The 18,842-nt window shown below is 34.4% G+C and overlaps 1 protein-coding gene across 3 annotated transcripts in view; it reads left to right on the top strand.

Annotated features, from left to right (window-relative positions):
• The first annotated feature begins 524 nt into the window (after positions 1-524).
• Positions 525-18,842, top strand: part of LOC149804990 (E3 ubiquitin-protein ligase RNF8-like) — a 44,580-nt gene continuing 26,262 nt past the window's right edge. Inside the window, exons 1-4 of one of the 3 annotated variants that reach the window (XM_089946296.1) lie at positions 525-655; positions 7,893-8,006; positions 11,339-11,542; positions 13,472-13,840. In XM_089946296.1, the coding sequence (XP_089802422.1) occupies positions 572-655; positions 7,893-8,006; positions 11,339-11,542; positions 13,472-13,840 (771 nt within the window). In that variant the 5' untranslated portion in view covers positions 525-571. Of the gene's footprint in view, positions 717-7,892; positions 8,007-11,338; positions 11,543-13,471; positions 13,841-18,842 lie in introns of all 3 variants that reach the window. The other 2 variants (XM_089946304.1, XM_089946312.1) reach the window with 2 other exon arrangements.

Below are 18,842 nucleotides of genomic sequence, written 5' to 3' on the forward strand. Positions count from 1 at the left end.
TGCTACATGTCTGCGGCATCACACCATTTTTACCTTGCTTTTCTAGAAAAATAAATTATTTGTTAAATTTTACAAACATTGTTGTCTTCACTTTTTTTCTTGCTACTGTTTATGAGAGCCTTAACATGTAACATTACATAGGAGAGGTAGGCGTATCGTGCGAGCAATAGAGGGTTCGTCTGCATCACGCTCATACACGTTTCTGCAGCGACGGTATTCGTGCATGCCTGTGCGTGTTCCTCATCTGTGTCTTTCCTTAATTGTGTGTAGATAATAAATAAAAAAAAACGTATCAAAGGATCAGTACATTATAAAATCACAAAAGTATGAAATCACAAAATTGTTTGGATAAATTATCTGGAATAATGAGATAAAGAAGGCACAATTAATTAAATAATAATAACTTTAAACATATTAGTGTGCTATAAAGTTCAACTCTTGATCGTGTTGCAGATGAACTCCGCTCTGACTGTTTGGAACGGTGTTAGAGTTTGTTGTAAAATTAAAGCTCATAAACTGATGACGTATTCATAAACGCGGGATAGTGGAAGAAGTGGAATTTAGTTGAAAAATGTCTACAACTGTCACCGGTCTCGTGAGACTAGGAGACAGTATTAAGAAAAATAAACTAATAGATCTTAGTGGTAAAGAAGAGGTATGGACATTTAGAGATGTAATCATAACTATATAGGCATAGGTCTAAAACTTTATAGACGGTAAGCTGTGTTGGCTTCCTACGCCAGTTAAATATACATATTTATTATATGCTCATTTTTGTCTCAGTTAACTTTACATTGTCAGAATCGTTCATTATTTTGCGATGTTGCACACCTTCATATTGCATTCATGTGCATAAAGGAACTACTTTCTTATTTAAACAAATAATGGACGCAGACGCGAGCACTTTTGATTTGTTAACGAATCATGTAAACTCGCATAGTAGGCGATTCATTTTTTGGTGATTAAATTTGTTTCTGAATGAAATAAAGAAGATATTTCGTGGACTGCCACATACCAGCTGCTTTGGCACATTCCGCGTTAACTTTTTTGATGCAATCTTTTGGATTTAGTCTAGCTATACAGTAGACGTCAGAAAGGGTCCTTACAAATAGTATACAAGTGACAAGGCATAAACTGTCTTCTTTAGCTGGTAATAAGAATGGCAAATAAATATACTTACAGTTTTTCGTCCAGAATTTCCTCAAAATGTACTTTCTTAGTTCTGCAAATCTGAATTGCACGAGCCATGTCATGGGTTCTCAATCTTGATTACACATTTCGAAATTGTACTCTAATTTCGAATATAAATGCAATTATATCCTCATTACTGCACTCAAAATGAAATAAGCATTAAATTCCATAGCATCTTTTTGATAATTGCAATTGAAATACTTCATAATTTTCCCCACATTATGATTTCAAACATTCAATGACAGAAACATAAACACATTTGCAGATGTCAACATGTTTCTCCCTCGCTTCTTCAATCCGATGTTTTTCATGTGGAATTGTCACATATAAATCCAGTGCATAATCATGAAAGTTCGTAGAAATTACAAAAATTCCAAAATCTATTCATTCCAGATCAAATGGAAAAGTTTCTGCAATGCGCTTTCATTCACACTATGGCTCCAAATTTCAATTTTAAGTAGACCAAAATGCCATTTTCTTTTGAAACTTAGCGTGCGACTAAGTTCAGATTTATCTGGGCAGAGTTATGTGCATTAATAATGTTGTATAATGATGAATCTGCGCTTGTGTATTTAGTTTGGAATACGGCATACATTCAGTTTCTTTGTTTCATGTGGTGTATTTTTGTTTACATAACTAAGCCTTAGGTAGAATAAGAAAATGAGCATATAATAAAAGGGTTACTGCATTTGTATGGGAAAAGATGAACTTGTTGGATGGAAATACTGCACTCCCAAGGTTGTGCAGTATTTCCAACTGAAAAACTCATTCATATTTTCCCATGTAACCTATAATTATTATATGCTAATTTTTTTCTCCATTAAACTTTACATTGTCAGAATCATTCAGTAGTTTTTTATATTGCACTTGCACGCAACTTTATATTGAACTCATATGTACCCAATCGTGGATTAGGAACTACTTTGTAAACAAATCATGTACACTCTGGTAGTAGATACTTAACATTTTGGTGATTAAATTTGTTTCTGAATGAACTAAACAAGATGTTTCAGATACTGTGACATACCAGCAGCTTTGGCACATTCAGCGTTAACTTTTTGATAGTGTTTCGGATTTAGGCGAGCTATAGATGCCAGACAGGGTCCTTACAAATAACATGCAAGTGACAAGGCATAAACTGTCTTCTTTAGCTGCTACTAAGAATGGCAAAAAATATACTTACAGTTTTACATCCTGAATTTTATCAAAATGTACTTTCTTAGTTCTGCAAATCCGAATTACATGAGCCATGTCATGGGTTCTCAAGCTTGATTACACATTTTGAAATTGTACTGTAATTTTGATGATAAGTGCAATTACATCCTCCATACTGCACTCAAAATGAAATAAACATTATATTCCATAGCATCTTTTTGATAATTGCAGTTGAAAGACTTCTTATTTTTACCACATTATGATTTCAGACATTCAATGACAGAACAGAAACACACTTGCAGATGTCAACACGCTTCTCCCTCACTGCTTCAGTCTGATGTATTTTATGTAGAATTGGCACATATAAATCCAGTTCATAATCATAAAATTTCATAGAATCGACAAAAATACCAAAATCTATTCATTCCTTATCAAATGCAAAAGTGGTTGCAATGCACATTCATTCACAATATGACTCCAAATTTCACTTTTAAGTAGACCAAATTGCCATTTTCATTTGAATGTTGTGTCTAGCATGCGACTACATTCAGATTTATTGGGTGGAGTTATGTGTGTATTAATAATGTTGTTATGATTAATCTGCTGTTGTGTATAGTTTGGAATATGGCAATACATTCATTTACTTTATTTCTTGTAGTGTATTTTTGTTTATATAATTAAGCCTTAGATCGAATAAGAAAATGAGCATATAATAAAAAGGTTACTGCATTTGTATGGGAAATTTGAACTAATGCTGTACCAATGTCACTTTTTGCCAGTTATGCCAATTCTGCGTGTAGCCAATTATTAAAATTGCCGATAACGATTATGAGACCGATTGTTTCAAGAAACCACCTGTTCTACAGTTAGTGAAAGCACAGTCATTTGATTGACAAGTAAACTATGCCCTATTTTTGTTATAACTAACAATGCATAAAACTATTTCCCACATTTTATATCCCACCTTATTTCTTATTTTTAACTCATATATGCAAATAAAACTCATTACTAAATAACATATTTATTCCAAATTAGTTTTTGGGGGGCACATATGCTCTGTGTTATGTTTCTTCATTCCTTCTTTTAATTTAATGATGATAATCAATGCTTATATATACGGTACAATAGTGCCAGGTCAAGTTGACCGATGTAAGTTTCATTGGTGGGAATAGAGATCATAATATGTGTGTCGAGAAAAAATCTGCAGCATTCAGTGATCATTCCTGGGATTTAGGAAGCAATTCACTAACAATCAAAGCATGTAAAGTACAGCAAAAATAGATTTCTGAACTCCTGGTTGACGGAGATGTAGTTCGTGAAGCTAGCCATAAAGGTGGTGGGGGGCACTTAACTCCTGAATGCATGAAATTGACGGTCACATTATACGTCACTTATCTTACATTGCAAAATACAATCATTGGGTTTTAGTATTAAAATGTCATTATCTAAATAAAGTTTCTTACAAAACTATTATTTGGAATATAATATACATAATATAGATTTGCTTAATGCCTGATGTTTCTATTAAAAAAAGAGAGACTGTAGGAAAGTAGATATTTTACATTTGATAATGCATTTATTTCAGGTGACAACAGTTAGACCTATGCACAAATGGTGATGCGCAATGCAAAGACCATGGAAGTAGTGCAAAACAGTCATGTAATTATTTATTTTGTAATATTATGGCTGTATTGCTTGTTGTCATTAAGTAATAACTCTTCCATCTTTTTCAGTTTTTATTGCCTATTACATTAATAGTCTTGGAAAAATATTCATTACATATTCTGGCGACATTTTTGAAAATTGGCAACAAAATATTGAGATTGGTGACTTTTTTTGGTGACAACATTTTAAAAGCCAGGACCATCCCAGTAATGTGTATGCTGGAAGTTCAACAGCCACACGAGGCCTCAATGGCTGGTTGGCTGCTGTGATTGGGATGAGTGCATGCATGGTATTGATAATTTGTTGTGAGCAGACAATCAGCGGTAGTTTACAGCAAACCTGTAAAAAGTATTTACTTTTAAGAATATACTGTGTTTTAATTAAACCCCAAATCAAATGTTTATTCCTTAATTTCCACCATTTAATTCTGATTTTAAATTCGAGCCATGTCAAGATGAATGTTATGATTAAATTTATATTTTGGAAATTTGTATACATCGGCACCTATTATTTCTGCCGATACCAATTGTTCCAATAATCAGCCTGATTATGATTATGGCTGTTTAATCGGTACAGCTTTAATTTAAACTTGTTTTGTTGGATAGATATACTGCACTCCCATGGTCATGCAGTATTTCCATCTGAAAAACTCGTTCATATTTTCCCATACAAATGCAGTAACATATATATATATATATATATATATATATATATATATATATATATATATATAAAGAAATGAACTATTAGGTGCACTGGTATATATATATATATATATATATATATATATATATATATATATATGATATTGCACTTGGAATATAGTCAAAATTACAGTACAATTTTGAAATGTGTAATCAAGTTGGAGAACCCATGACATGGCTCATATAAAAAAAAATCCTTTGTATGAGGGCCTCAAGGTTGATTGGTTCTTAGCTAATTGTGTTACCGTCTTTAAATAGCTTCATTATTATTATATTTCTTTTAGTTTATATTTCCACCAACTCCTTTAAATATGTTAACTGCTATGTGAAAGCCAGCGCATTCAGTGTTCAAGTAATTAGCCCAATCATGCTGTGTTTGTAATGTTCAACTTTTTTCATTTAAGCCATCTTTCTTGTTTGACTCATAAGTATGTCTTATATTTTCTTTAATCAATATGAATGAAGATAGAAGTTCAAAAACTAAAAGAAGCAACTTATAAATTTGCAAAGGAGATCAAGATTATTTGCAAAAGGTTAAGAACTTCATTTTGTAGTGGATACGCTTGACAGGGCTGTGCTAAGTTCATTCATTCCATTATTACACAGTTGCTTTTATCTTAACTGCATTGGGAATGCACCAGTGTGTATTTGTATGTGTTAAATAAAATATATCTTTAGTATGTATACTGTGCAACTGTTTCTTACCTTCATTTCTCACTTTTCCCTTTTCTGTTGCTTCATGTGACTACATTTTTCCATCATTCATAGGCCCAGAGTAATTGTCACAAGACAGACAAAACTCTGCCATGCTATTTTTTAAAAACTGATATTCACTGGTATCTTTCTACGTAGGATCAGAGAGAAAGAGGGAAAGACTGGTAAAACAGGCTGACAGATCAGATGAGATAGAGAGTGAGAGATGTGGTGGTAGGATACTGATCGTAACAGCATTTATTTCTTGCCCATCCCTGTTTCTTTATTGGTTGATTAGTTTGCTGCCTTACCAACCCACACAATGACGGAGAACAGTTGAGGGAGGGTAGAGTGGCCTTCTGACATTTTAATATTAAATAATATGGTTTTAGACCCTTATGAACAGGTTTTATAAAACAAGAAGAAATAAATATAAATAAACAAAGTATTAAATAGATTACACTGTGTCTATTCCTTCTTCATAAAAAATTATACCATACAAGTCCTAACAGGCTACTGCAGCTTTGTATCATTGGTACTGGGAACACTGTATTAAGATCACATGGAAGTTTAACACTTAACCTTTATGGAGTCCCAGGTTCTTGCAGGTTACTTGGTGCAAGTTCAGTTTTCTGTTTTTCCTGTCACATCACATCTCCATATTATCTTAATTATGCATTACAGAGAGGATTTCATTTTAATGAAATTGTGTGCCATGTTTAATTCATTTAGAAGAACAGTGATGATTAATTCATCACATATTTAGAGAATATGGAAGCAATAGCCTACTGTTGAAATATAACATAATTTTGAAACAGTATTTATATTTGTGTATTAATGTGCCATGGGTGGATCACAATCTGATATACCAATAGTATTGTTATATCAAATTGCTTTATACCAACACTTTAAAATCCATGATTTTTTAATGTATGTGGCATGTTTGTTTGTGTTATTTTATATATATATATATATATATATATATATATATATATATATATATATATGTATATGTAATAAACTGACAACAAACAGTGCAAAACTAGTATCTAGCTAGCCTAAGTGGTTTTGGCTCTAAATGAGTCTTTTTCAAAATCAAATACAAAACATGGACAAGACAAACAAATAAAACAGAAAAATGGTTCTCTTTGCAGAATTTTACATGGCTGTTTCTACAGGAATTCAACCTTTTAACTTTATTATGTTTCAACTAGTTTATTTCAGTTTGTTGCTGATAGGAGAAAATATTTGTATTGACCTAGAAATTGATGAGCCATACTACATCATTTATTTTGTGTAAATTTATGTGAGTGCAAATTATATCCCTGATATTTCATTGTTATATTAGAGAATTACTTAAAAAGAAAATGTGTCGGCTGCAAAAGATAATTTTATTTGTGCATGGTTGTCTTTTTCTAGTCTTCTTGGTTTCAGTGTTTTAAGGTGGCATATCCAGTAAGAGTCCTTTTCTTTCCTGGTTTGGGGACTCCAGTTTGGGTTGTGAGCAGTTGTAATAAGTGTTATGTCACTGAAAGTGTGGCTAGGTGAGGAGAAGTGTTTTGCAACCGGACTTCTGTACAGTTTCTTTATCATTCAATCAGATCTATGAAGGTTGATCCTTTTGTGTAGCTTTTCATTTTCTCTGACATACTGAACGTTACAGATCTTACATATGATGAGATAAATGACATTCTCTGTTTTGCATGTTTTGTTTGGACCATGTATGTTTAATTTTTCACTTGTCACTGTGCTAGAAAATGTCCTGGTCTCTATCATATGTTGACAGGTTTTGCACCTTTTATTGCCACATGGGCCAGATTGACTAGGGTGGTCCTGATTAGTGATTGGCGTTAGCTTCACCCCAACAAGGATGTCCTTGAGGTTGTTTGGTCTCCGGTAGGCAACTGCAGATTTGTTTAGGAGGTTTAACTTTAGTGCGTCCGATGATTCCACGATGGGCCAGTGTTTCTCAATGATTTTACCTACTTTGGGATTATCTGGATGGTAGGTCAAGATAAATGGCATCCTATCAGCCATTTCCTTCTTTCCATATTTTAGTAGGTCATTGTGGTTCATTTGTTTAGCCCTTTTGGTTGCCTCTGTAATCAGTGAATTTTGGTAAGAACCAAGTTGTTATGGAGGAACATAATGTTAACATTGTCAGAACTGATGGCAAGAACACACAAATGCATTTGTGGAAGGGATTGCTTACAGGTAAGAGCACACAAATGTTACTACTTCTGGATGGGACTTAATGCAGGTAAGAGCACACATGAATGGGATTGCATAGAGGTAAGAGCACACAAATGTTATTACTTCTGGATGGGACTGAATGCAGGTAACAGCACACATGAGTGGGATTACATGCAGGCAAGAACACACAAATACAATCACTTATGCTGTTATAGATGGGCAAAATTAAACTGCCGTCATTAGTATTATAAATGAAGTGAGTACTTCACTAGTGCCAATTTTCCTTTTTAGGTGACAATAGGCCGATCAGAAGATGCAACAGTGTGCTTGATGTCCAATATGATCTCAAGATGTCATGCCACTTTAAGGAAATATGACGGAATATGGACTATCAAAGATAACAAAGTAAGACTCATAGATTTGTAATTTCTTTGTAAATTTTAGGACCAAATTGCAGTCAGCTGATATATTAATAAGATCATTACTAACGTTTGAGTAAATTGTTTCAATTTTACTTTCAACATTGAAGAAAGTATGTGAGTTGTTAAAGCTGTAATTAGTTATTTTCTGAGGTTATATGAAACAGTTTTTTGGTGGCCATCTTGTCAGTCTGAAGGATTCATGTATGAGTCATCATTTTGCCAAAACTGAGTAGACTAGCTACGTCGGATATGGGTTGTATATTTGCCTTATTTCCCATAATTTTCCACCCCTCAGAAATATTTTAAAACTTCACACCACTTGTTGTCAGCCAGTTATCTTTTTCACCATATTTCTAAACTTTATTTTTGACTCATAGATCACATGTTCTAGTCATTTAAATGGAGTTGCAGTTTTTTTACACAAGGTTGGAAAAACGTATAAAAGCATAATTGCCAACAGGACAATCAAGCTGTAAAATCTGGTTGCCGGCAAAGTCATCTGATTTTCTTGTTAGAAATTCCCCCATGTTACATCTTGAGCATGGGATTTCAATTTTTGTTCTGTGTCCCACAGATTTTTACCCAGATGGCCTCTTTGCACTCTCATTAATCAGGAAAAATTTTAAAATGTGACTACTACTTTTTTTTTAGTATGCATCTATCCATGTCCATGTTTGTTCTAGCATAGTCAAAGTTGCTACAGGCAATAAAATCTAAGATTGTAGTCATTACACGTTTGGCATTCAGAGTATTCAAGTTTGTTTTACTCTGCCAAGTGGCAATGTAAAGTCTTTAAAGTGTCACATATTTTCCATAATGAAGGCACACTGATGGCAGTTGTGATATAATTTATTTGCGAGGACTGAATTTTGGCAAATGCACAGTTTGTGATTTGGTCAATTAATTTTTAATTTGAAATGAAAAGCAATTGTGAAAAATTATTATAATATATATATTATATATATAATATATGCTGGTAAATAATAAGTAAACTGAAGCTAAATGAGAGAGCAAGATCCAAAATGGAAAATTCCATAGTGCAGCTCATTACAGGTGAACTAGATAGTCAGACATGTTAATGTATTCATGGGTTACTTGAGTACTAGATAAAACATTAAATACAGTAGAACCTGTCTTGAAAGACAGCCCCTTCTGCCAACAAATTGTGGTCTCTCAAGACAGGTGGTCTCTCATAGCAGGTTATAACACTGTATAATCAATAAATCTGCATTGAGAATAAGGTCTCTCAAGACAGGTGGTCTCACATAACTGGTCTTTCAGGACAGGTTTTACTGTACTATAATTTCAGTGTCCAAGAAAAAGATGACAGTACAGTGTTGATAAGAAAGTTAATGTGGCAAAACTTTTCCTGCAAATAAGATTATCTCATTTTGGCACTACTAGTGCACTTAGTAGTATCTGCTATTTTCCTTTGTCCCTCAAAAATGTTGTATCCCTCACATTTGGAGGATGGGGAACAATGTGTCCCCCAGCCTTGGTATTCTTGGTGCAACACTGATTCCCAAATGTAATTCAAATGTAAAGAATTTATCAGCAGTAAATCAAGTTGTCTAATGAAACTATTAACTTTATTTTTAAATAATAGATTAATTGTGTGATTTAATCAACATCAGAATTTGAATATTGGTTTTATAAGTGTTCACTATATACTTTTGAAACACAAAGATGCTGACATCAATATAAAAGAATAGATTTTACAGTTCTAATATAGACATCTATATCATAAAGTGTAATTTGTCTGTATATGTAACATTTTTCAAGTGTTATAGCCATATCTTTCATTGTATATTGCATAGTGCAAGTATTGTTTATAGGTTCAGAATTACGTTTTAGTTTCAGATGTTTACAAGTTTTTCTCCTGATATAAAGATTCAGCTTATGCCAAATCAATTTCATTCGTACTTCATGCCAAAAGTTTTATTTTTTGTTTACTATTTTAAAAATATTTTATACATTATTTGACATTATTTCACTATATAGAGATTTTATTCCTCTTATACTATTTATTAATTGTATAGTTTGAGTTTCCAAATCAATTTTTGTACAGTACATGCAAAGTGGATTGATCATTCTACACTTGTACAGGTAAAAGAGTGATGCTTCAGTGTAGTTCAGTGACATGCAGGTGTAATTCAGGTGATTCTTGTAATTGAATCAGTGGATGCTAATTCCACTTGACATTACAGACCCAAATTTGGATTTATAGCCGGTTAAGTTTTGCCTTGTGTATTTGACTCCGTCTTGAGGTTTCACAGCAGGTGACAAAGTGGGCTATAATGAGGCGACAACAACTACACTGGTACAAATGTATGATGGTCAGTATACTATCTGTATACTGCAGGTTAATTTATCTATCTCAGATTCTATAACAAGAGGAAAGGACAGTCATAATTAGTGATGTGTAAGTATTTACTAGCATAATCTATAAACTTAATTGTCAGCGAGTGATTTTCTTTTGAAGGTTTTGAAGTCATCCAGATCTAAGCACTTTGCATAATGTGGAAGGAATTGAAAGCAATTCAAATCTCATCATGTGACATTCTGAAAATCCTGCTAATGAGAATGTGACTATTTTTAGCAAAGATGTGTTCCAGTTGTTTTCTTGGGTAATTGTTGCATTGCATATACTGATCATTTTCAGAAAGGATTGTTGCATTGAATTTAACACCTGGCATTGGCCAATCTTGAACCATTGAGTGTCAGCACGGAGTGGGATTACTACCATGGCCAAGTAGGTATTGCATTTTTAGTAATTATCATCTGGCATGAATAACAACCAACAGACACATCGGTTGCCATAGAAATTAATTTTACATCATGCTAATCAAACTCATTAGAGGAGCCCTGAGTGGTCTAAAGTGCTTTCCGTTATGGATCACTGCCATCTCACCTCTGTCTGCGTGGGTTCGAGTCTCCGATTCAGTGAATGTGTGTATGTGAGAAAGCTTGGCAGTAGCTTCTTATGTGTCAGTGGTTCTTTCTGTGATTTTCCCGGGTTCTTCCTCCACCATTAATACTGGCGGCCATGTATAACCTATCATGTGCTGAAAAATGGCGTTAACCCGACAACAACAAACACGTTATAATTTATAGCCATTAAAATATAGCTGCATGTTCTGACTACAGTAGTCAGACACAGGGCTGCTAAAATTTTGTTGTACCGGGTTTTAGGGTAATTGATTTTTCTACCCCAGATTACCCAGTGATATAAATTACACAATAATGTTATTTGTATATTTTAGACCTAGAACATACACCTATGTTCTTTTCCGTTACACACCTATTTTCTTTCAGAGTTTGAATGGCATACATGTCAATGATGTCAAACTGGATCCATTGGTTGAACACACATTGAAAGATGGAGACATTGTTCAGCTTGGTGTAAGAACTTCTGCAGATAAGCCAGCAGAGTTTCTCTTCAAGTTCCATGAGTCACTAAAAGTGAGGAGGGTCAAGGCAAACAGTATCACAAATCCAAACGAAAGGGAAGCCAAAAGGGTAAGAATTCATTCAGGCTCAATTGTATGTTTGCTTTAAAAAAATGCTGATAGCCATTCTAGGGCACAGTGTTAACCCTTATCCATATGCTCTCAGGTAAATTTTTGGCACTGTGGTGGAACACCTGTCTTCCATGAACACATTTGTATTTTGGGGGGCCAGAGAAATTCTAGATGTTGATGAGGTCGTGCTGTGTTGTAGAACTTGCTACCTCTTTTTTCTGCTGGAATGAGGAAGATGTGTAACATAAATTATCATTTTGTATGGATGGAATAGTTTTGAACTTGTATCACACAATTGTTAAACATGGCATCTGCTGCTTCTCTAGAACTACTGTGAAGATTGGTGTAAAGCTTTGCATGCACATTCATCCCAAGACTTTTTTGGTTCTGCATGAAAATAGCACCCCTGGACATACAATATGTTGATTTTCTGTTCTGTATCTTATGTCAAGTTTATTTTATGTAGCTTGTATGGAATATATTTTCTAACCAGTTATAAGAGTTCTGTAATGTTGGCTATTTCAGTGATGAGGATGCTGATTCTGGGACAAACAGCCTGATATAAAATGTTCATTGGCCTCATTGTCACAAAAGTGAATAAAATAATGTTGATTTTGTCTTGCTGATAGAAACCAATTAACAATTCTCTTTTAATATAGTTTCAATAGTGCATACACCTTTTATTCATATTCATTTAATTCATCTCACTAATAAATAAAGTATTTGAGAACCAGCACTTGATTTCAGTTTTCATAGGCCTTGCTAAGGCTGATGTTCCACCTGTAAGCTGTCTATCCATTAATTAAAACAGGGGTCTCAAACATGTGGCCTGCCAAGCCTGTTCCTGTGGCCCACAAAATGATTGGCATCACAAGGTGTCATGAAAGATAACAAAGGTGGTATGGCCTTTGGGCCATTGATAATGCCTTCATGCAGCCTTCAGGTGGTTTGAATTCAAGACCCCTGAACTAGAACATTGATTAAGCCACTGTTGCAGTCGCTCATTTGGTGGAGTGTTGGAATGATAATTCAAGGGTTGTGGTTTCTGGTATCAGCTCAGGCCAGTCTGGGTTTTTTGCTTCAGTATAGCTTTGGGAAAGGCATTTATTTCCCATTTCCTCTGCACGATATAGCCAGTAATGGGTTATCTTGTTAGGATGTTGTCCATTTTTCTGTTCCCTGCAGATTGTCCCATTTGATGATGCAGGACATCAAAATGATATGCGTGGAGAATTACAGGCTTAGTACAATACAGAGCTAGTATAAAAGAGTAACCATAAAGCCATCCATAGATCCAGACCCTGTCTAGTGATTATAGACTTACTTCAGTGCTAAAAGTTTTTCAGACAACCCCAGATATATCCTTGGTCAATTTCTCTACTGGTCAGCTGATTATCCTTTAAAGCGCTAAATTAGTTTCTGAAGAGTATTATACAAGCCTGTTTACTTAAATCAGGCCTGGTTTGATTTATATGCATCTTTAATGATTATATACTCCAGCCAGCAAGAGGGCATACATTGCTGTTGTTCAGTCAGGTTACATTTACATTGGGAATATCATAACAGTTTCTGTAGTTACTATAATATATATTAGATTGTTTTTGAGATTCCAGTCATTCGTAGACAAGTTTTACTTTGAAGTCAAGGCATGTGGATATCATGGAAGTCATCATTTTGAATAAGTATTAAACTGATGTATGCACTCTCTCATTGGTTAAATGATTTTGCTTGCCACAGGTTGTAACTCTTTCATGTGCAAGAAGCACACTGTTTTGACTAGCTGCACATGTATTGGTCAACGTAAGATAAAGTGAATTGACATTCCTTGGCTTGATAAGCTGCCTTCTTTTAAAAAAATTAGGTTTGTGCCTGCTCTATGTGTGTGTGTGTGCTGTATGTAGAATTTATTTTTTGTTTAAACTTTCAGCAGAAATTGGAAAGGCCAGAAGGGGATTCTGAGTGGATCCCCACCCAGCCTGAAGTGGATGATGATCAGGCAGATGGTCCGCTAGGGACTTCACATAACCCTCACAGGGTGCCTGATCCCAACTGGTCACCATTTCGTATATACCAAGACAAACTCCATAAGCAGCAAAAAGAGGCAGATGCCAAGCTCAAGGAGTATGAAACCAAACTGGCTGATATGCAGCGTCTCCTTCAAGACAAGGATAATGCTCAGGAGGAGATAATCCAAGAGCTTGCAAGAGAAAAACAAATCAGGGAAGAGAAATCCAGAATTGTGGAAGATTTGAAGATGAAGGAAAAGGAGTTGAAGAAAGAAATGCAAGAAAAGCAGGTAGAAATTTTTCATTTCATATATTAGATAACTTAGAACAACCCTCTGATTTGATAACAAAGTGGGTTAAATTTCTGTGTGAGTCTAATACATTTTGAGCACCTGTCTAAGCTTCAAAGGTAAAAAAAAACCATTATGGTCAAAGTCCTTATCAGATATTTCCTAATTCATGATATAATCAGAATATCAGTGAGAGAACTATACATACGGAACTAATTAACCCAATTTAAACTGGACAATTTTTATACATTAAAGACTGGTCACTTTTTATGTGTATGTTTACTAATTTTCAAGACCTTTTTGAATCCAGAAAGATTTTAGAGATAGACATTCAAAGTTTGAATCTGATCTTATGCAAATATTTTAAATTCAGTATTAGCATCAATATAACTGTGTAGTTTGATAGTAAATAACATCCCCAAAATTAACACTCTCTTTCAATCCGAGTAATGGGGGCCCCAGTGGCTGAGTGGTCTAAATCGCTCTCTGTTACGGATCACTGCCATCTTACCTCTGTCTGCATGGGTTCGAGTCTCGGATTCGACCAACATGGGTATGTGAGAAAGCTTGCCAGTAGCTTCTCGTGGGTCGGTGGTTCTTTCCTGAGTTTTCCCGGGTTCTACCTCCACCATTAATACTGGCCACCATGTATAGCCTATCTTGTGCTGAAAAATGACGTTAAACCCTACAACAGTAGCACTCCAAGTACTCTATATAGAAATATGTCTCTTCTCTCTACATCTCATCTTACTAGTGGCATAGCCAGTGAATTCTTAAAGGCAGAAGGGGGGGTCTCATAAGATGAGTTTTACTGTAGTACAGTATTGTTGCTGACCAATCTGCTCTTTGAAAAGATGCAGTTTTTCTCTCTAACATGAAAACCAAAAATATTTTTGAAACCAGTTGTATATACTTATTTATGAGTTAAGTCCAACTTCAAACTGTACAGATCCAGATATGCCATTGCATTATGCATCTGCAGATCTGGATCTGTGCAGTTTATTAGGAGTAAACAGTAGGATTAACAACATAGACCATAATCTGAGGCCAATTATGCTGTGACAGATTAGTATCTTTCCTTTTTGCAGTTTGACTCGACTGATAAGCAGGTATATATGGTAATATGGAAAGAAAAACATTTTGATGAACTTGTTGGAATGATACACTTAGTAGACAAATCTTTTGAGTTTGGTTACAGATAGAGTTTTGAATAGATAATTCAGTATCGTTTAATTTGTTTCACTTTCTGTCATTTGTGCAGTTTGTGAATGAAAATGGAGTATTGGTAGAAATTCAGAATTCATTTTCTGAGAAATGAGGCAGTATGATTATGTGACTGTTTTGCATCGGATTAAATACAGAAATAAGCAAGTAGTAAGTTCATAGTGAATAATGTAATCATAAGCAGACCCTCAGAAAGGTCCATGCATTTGACTCTTTTGATGTAGAAGTGGAGAAAACATTTATGTATGATGCTTGGGTCATACTGGTTGAAAAAATGTTAACGTCACAAAATTCCTACCTTGCATAACACGACATAGTATGCTTACAACATGATGTTTTACTCACAAAGCTTATGACACAACCATGTTGGAAAAAAAACGTGATTTTCAGTAGTCAAAAAAATGAAGGAAAAAACCCCAACCCACCTCAATATATGCCTTTAACATGTAGCATGTATAAATGGTAAGCAGTCATGCTTAGAACTAATCCAAAACCTATCCTTGGAGCAGTTTATAGAGCTGTCATGGGGCAGTTTAAAGGCATGGTGATCAGTTATATACAACAACCATTTCACATATTATTTAATTGGCTGACAATAGCTAGGGTTTTGTGTTCATTCCTTTAAAGACTACTTTGGGGAAGCTCATTGTGCTATTTTACATAGGTAAAGTTCACAAAATGGAACAACCAATTCATTTTAAGTTCTAGTTAAATCAAAGAGATGCGTGATGAAGAACAGTAGTTTTTAAATGCCATTGCTATGAATGAGACTGTTTAAGCCATCTGCACTAAAGGTTTTTAGCAAGTTTGCAGACAGTGGTTGCGTGTCTTTGAATTTGGATCTTACTTCATATAAAAAATACAAATCATGGTTATTTCAGTCTTAAAAATAGATTTCAAATATGATTCATTTTTTAAGGCAGAGTGTGAAAATGCATTTCCTGTAATTCAGGAAACTAAAGCTATCAGCTTTGCAAGCAAAGCCCATCAAAACTAAATTTCAGAATTCCTGGTTGATGGAATTTGATTTTGTGAAGCACAACAGCAAAGGGGGAGCATTTAATTCTTTGCACATACAGCAAACAAAATATCAATGTAGGTCATTCTAGAGTGTACAACTCCATCAAAACAGCACCACCTATAACATTGGGACAAACCAGGACATGCAGAAATGAACATTCAGATTAGTTCTTTTTATTATTATTCATTATCTTGTTGTTGTTGTTGTTCTAGGGTTTAACGCCATTTTTCAGCACAAGATAGACTATACATGGCGGCCTGTATAACTGGTGGAGGAAGAACCCTGGAAAACCCAGGGAAGAACCACCGACCCACGAGAAGCTACTGGCAGGCTTTCCCACGTATCCACGCTATCCGAGCCTTGGACTCGAACCCATGCAGACAGAGGTGAGATGGCAGTGATCCGGAACGGTGAGTGCTTTAGACCACTCGGCCACTTGGGGCCCCCATTATCTTGTTAAAATACAAACTATTAAATTGACTCATGATTTTAGCTGAAATAGATTGATTGAAAGACAGTAAGTTTACACTCGTGTTTGCACAGTTGAGTATAGATAAACAGTTAACATCCATACTAGACAGGCATTTAATACTACTGCATTACCCCTAAGACCCCCATTAAACTTGAAAATATTATGTCCCATTCTCACACCCCTTCTCCAAATGAAATGGTCAGTCCCAGATGTGATGTGTATTCTTTTTAATATAGAGACTAGCATATCTTATGGTCAGACTGCATCAGATACATTTCTGACAATGCTAACATTATATCCTTCAAGAACAACTCCAGCAGGAAGTTTGAACAACAGTACTTTCATACTGATGAGTGCAAAGATGAAAACAAATGACATATGCATTACCTTAAAACCTCCTGCTGAAAGCAGCAAATACTGCTTCTATTCAAGCCTATATTTTGCTATCCAGTGGATTTTAAAGTTTGGTGTATGATTTTATATAACGTCAGTATAGGTATTGATTATGTGTTTTCACATGTCTATATGTACTGATGATATTTGACAATACCAGGTCAACCACTGTTTTTTTTTTATTTGTAAGTGTATCAGATGCTTTAAAGGAAACAGAAAAGCTAGTTTCTTTTCTTCAGGTTTGAATTTCCAATTATTATTCTACAAGTTTATATGAAACTAGTTATTTTGAATTAGATAACAATTTTTTTTCTGTTGGTCACTTCTGACCCACCCTCAGCCTCATAACACATGTTTGGAGTCTCAAAAACTTCCAGCTGTGCAAATGTTGTCCATGAAACTGTTTTTGGATGTTAAGAATTTCAAAAGGTTTCTTTCTTCAGTGTACATCATGATTTTCATTGATGCATTTATCTTTTTCTCAAAAATGCATATTATCATTGAGAGATTATTAAGTTTATCCTACCCTGATGCACCTGGTCAATCAGTTTATGTTACTTGAAACAATGTCTTTATTAACTGAGAGCTTTTTTCATAAATGAGTGAATTTGGGTGAGTTTATGGTATTATTTTTCCAAATAGGCATCACTCATCCAGGATGCTGCCATTTTATCCAGCACAAACTTGTGATGGCCCTGCATAGGTTGTGCTTTTAGGGCTTAAAAATTGTTGGTTTGCTTTAATGATTTTGAAGAAGATTTAGTTTTACTTTTGAATGTAGTTGGTATATGGAAGTACAAACATGACAAACAAAAATTTGAATCAGATATTTTGCTCTTATGGAAATTAGTATTAGAAAATTTGTGGTTGTTTTTTTTTTCACTTTTGAAGATTTTGGCAATCACAAGATCAGACAAAGAAATCATATGTAGGTGTTATTAAATCCTACAGAATTTGGTACTTTCAGTATAGGGGCCCCAGGTGGCATTTTGGTCTATTGTCTTCACCATTACTAGTGTTGTTCCTATTATCGATTATAATCAATCATCGGTTGCTTGAGCAAACCAATAAGATAATTGATTGTGAAACTACATAATCGTTTGTGTATAAAGGGAGACTACTTCTTTTTAGTTGCATGCAAAACACAAAGGTTAGTAAAACTCTGTGTAAATGGTAAGCTAAATAGGGCTTCCAATCCACTAAAGTTGATCTGAATTATTTACTTCCTTAACTACTTACAAATATAACACCATACAATATTCCATACATGCAGACTTTCATAATTAGTAACAAATAGTCATGATTATATAATTAAACTGATGAATTGTTGAGTTAACAAATTGAATTTTTGATGATTTCTTTTAGTTTAAACATAAAATCCTCTGCAGTATTCGTAAATAATGACAAACAAGAAAACCATGTCCTTCCATATTTTAAATTAATGACACATCACATATAAATGAAAGGATCTTGGAACAGTATTTCCATTACATAAGACTGATAAGTATTAAAAGTTCCTTTCATTTAACAAAGTTGTGGAGCAAATATAACACAACACAATAGAAAAAATGTAATATTTTTTTCAGGTTAAAGTATACATGCCATTAAAAGATATAATTAACTCCTTTACATTTATTAACATTTTTATCTCTTGAGCAAAGATATAACTGTATAAAAAAAATTAAAATTTGCTCTTAGTAACCGATTATAATCGATTATCAGTTGGTTAAGTGGAACCTATTATTGATTATCAAATTCTGACCAGTTATCATCACCAACCATTACAGATCATTCACACTCACCTCAATCGATGTAGGTTCCAGTCTAACCTTGACCAAAGGGGTATGTGAGAAAGCTTGCAAGTAGCTTCCATGGGTTGGTGGTTCTACCTG

This window comes from Sinohyriopsis cumingii, chromosome 2 (assembly GCF_028554795.1).
Source record: "Sinohyriopsis cumingii isolate HCF-2022 chromosome 2, ASM2855479v2, whole genome shotgun sequence".
Lineage (NCBI taxonomy): Eukaryota > Metazoa > Mollusca > Bivalvia > Unionida > Unionidae > Sinohyriopsis > Sinohyriopsis cumingii.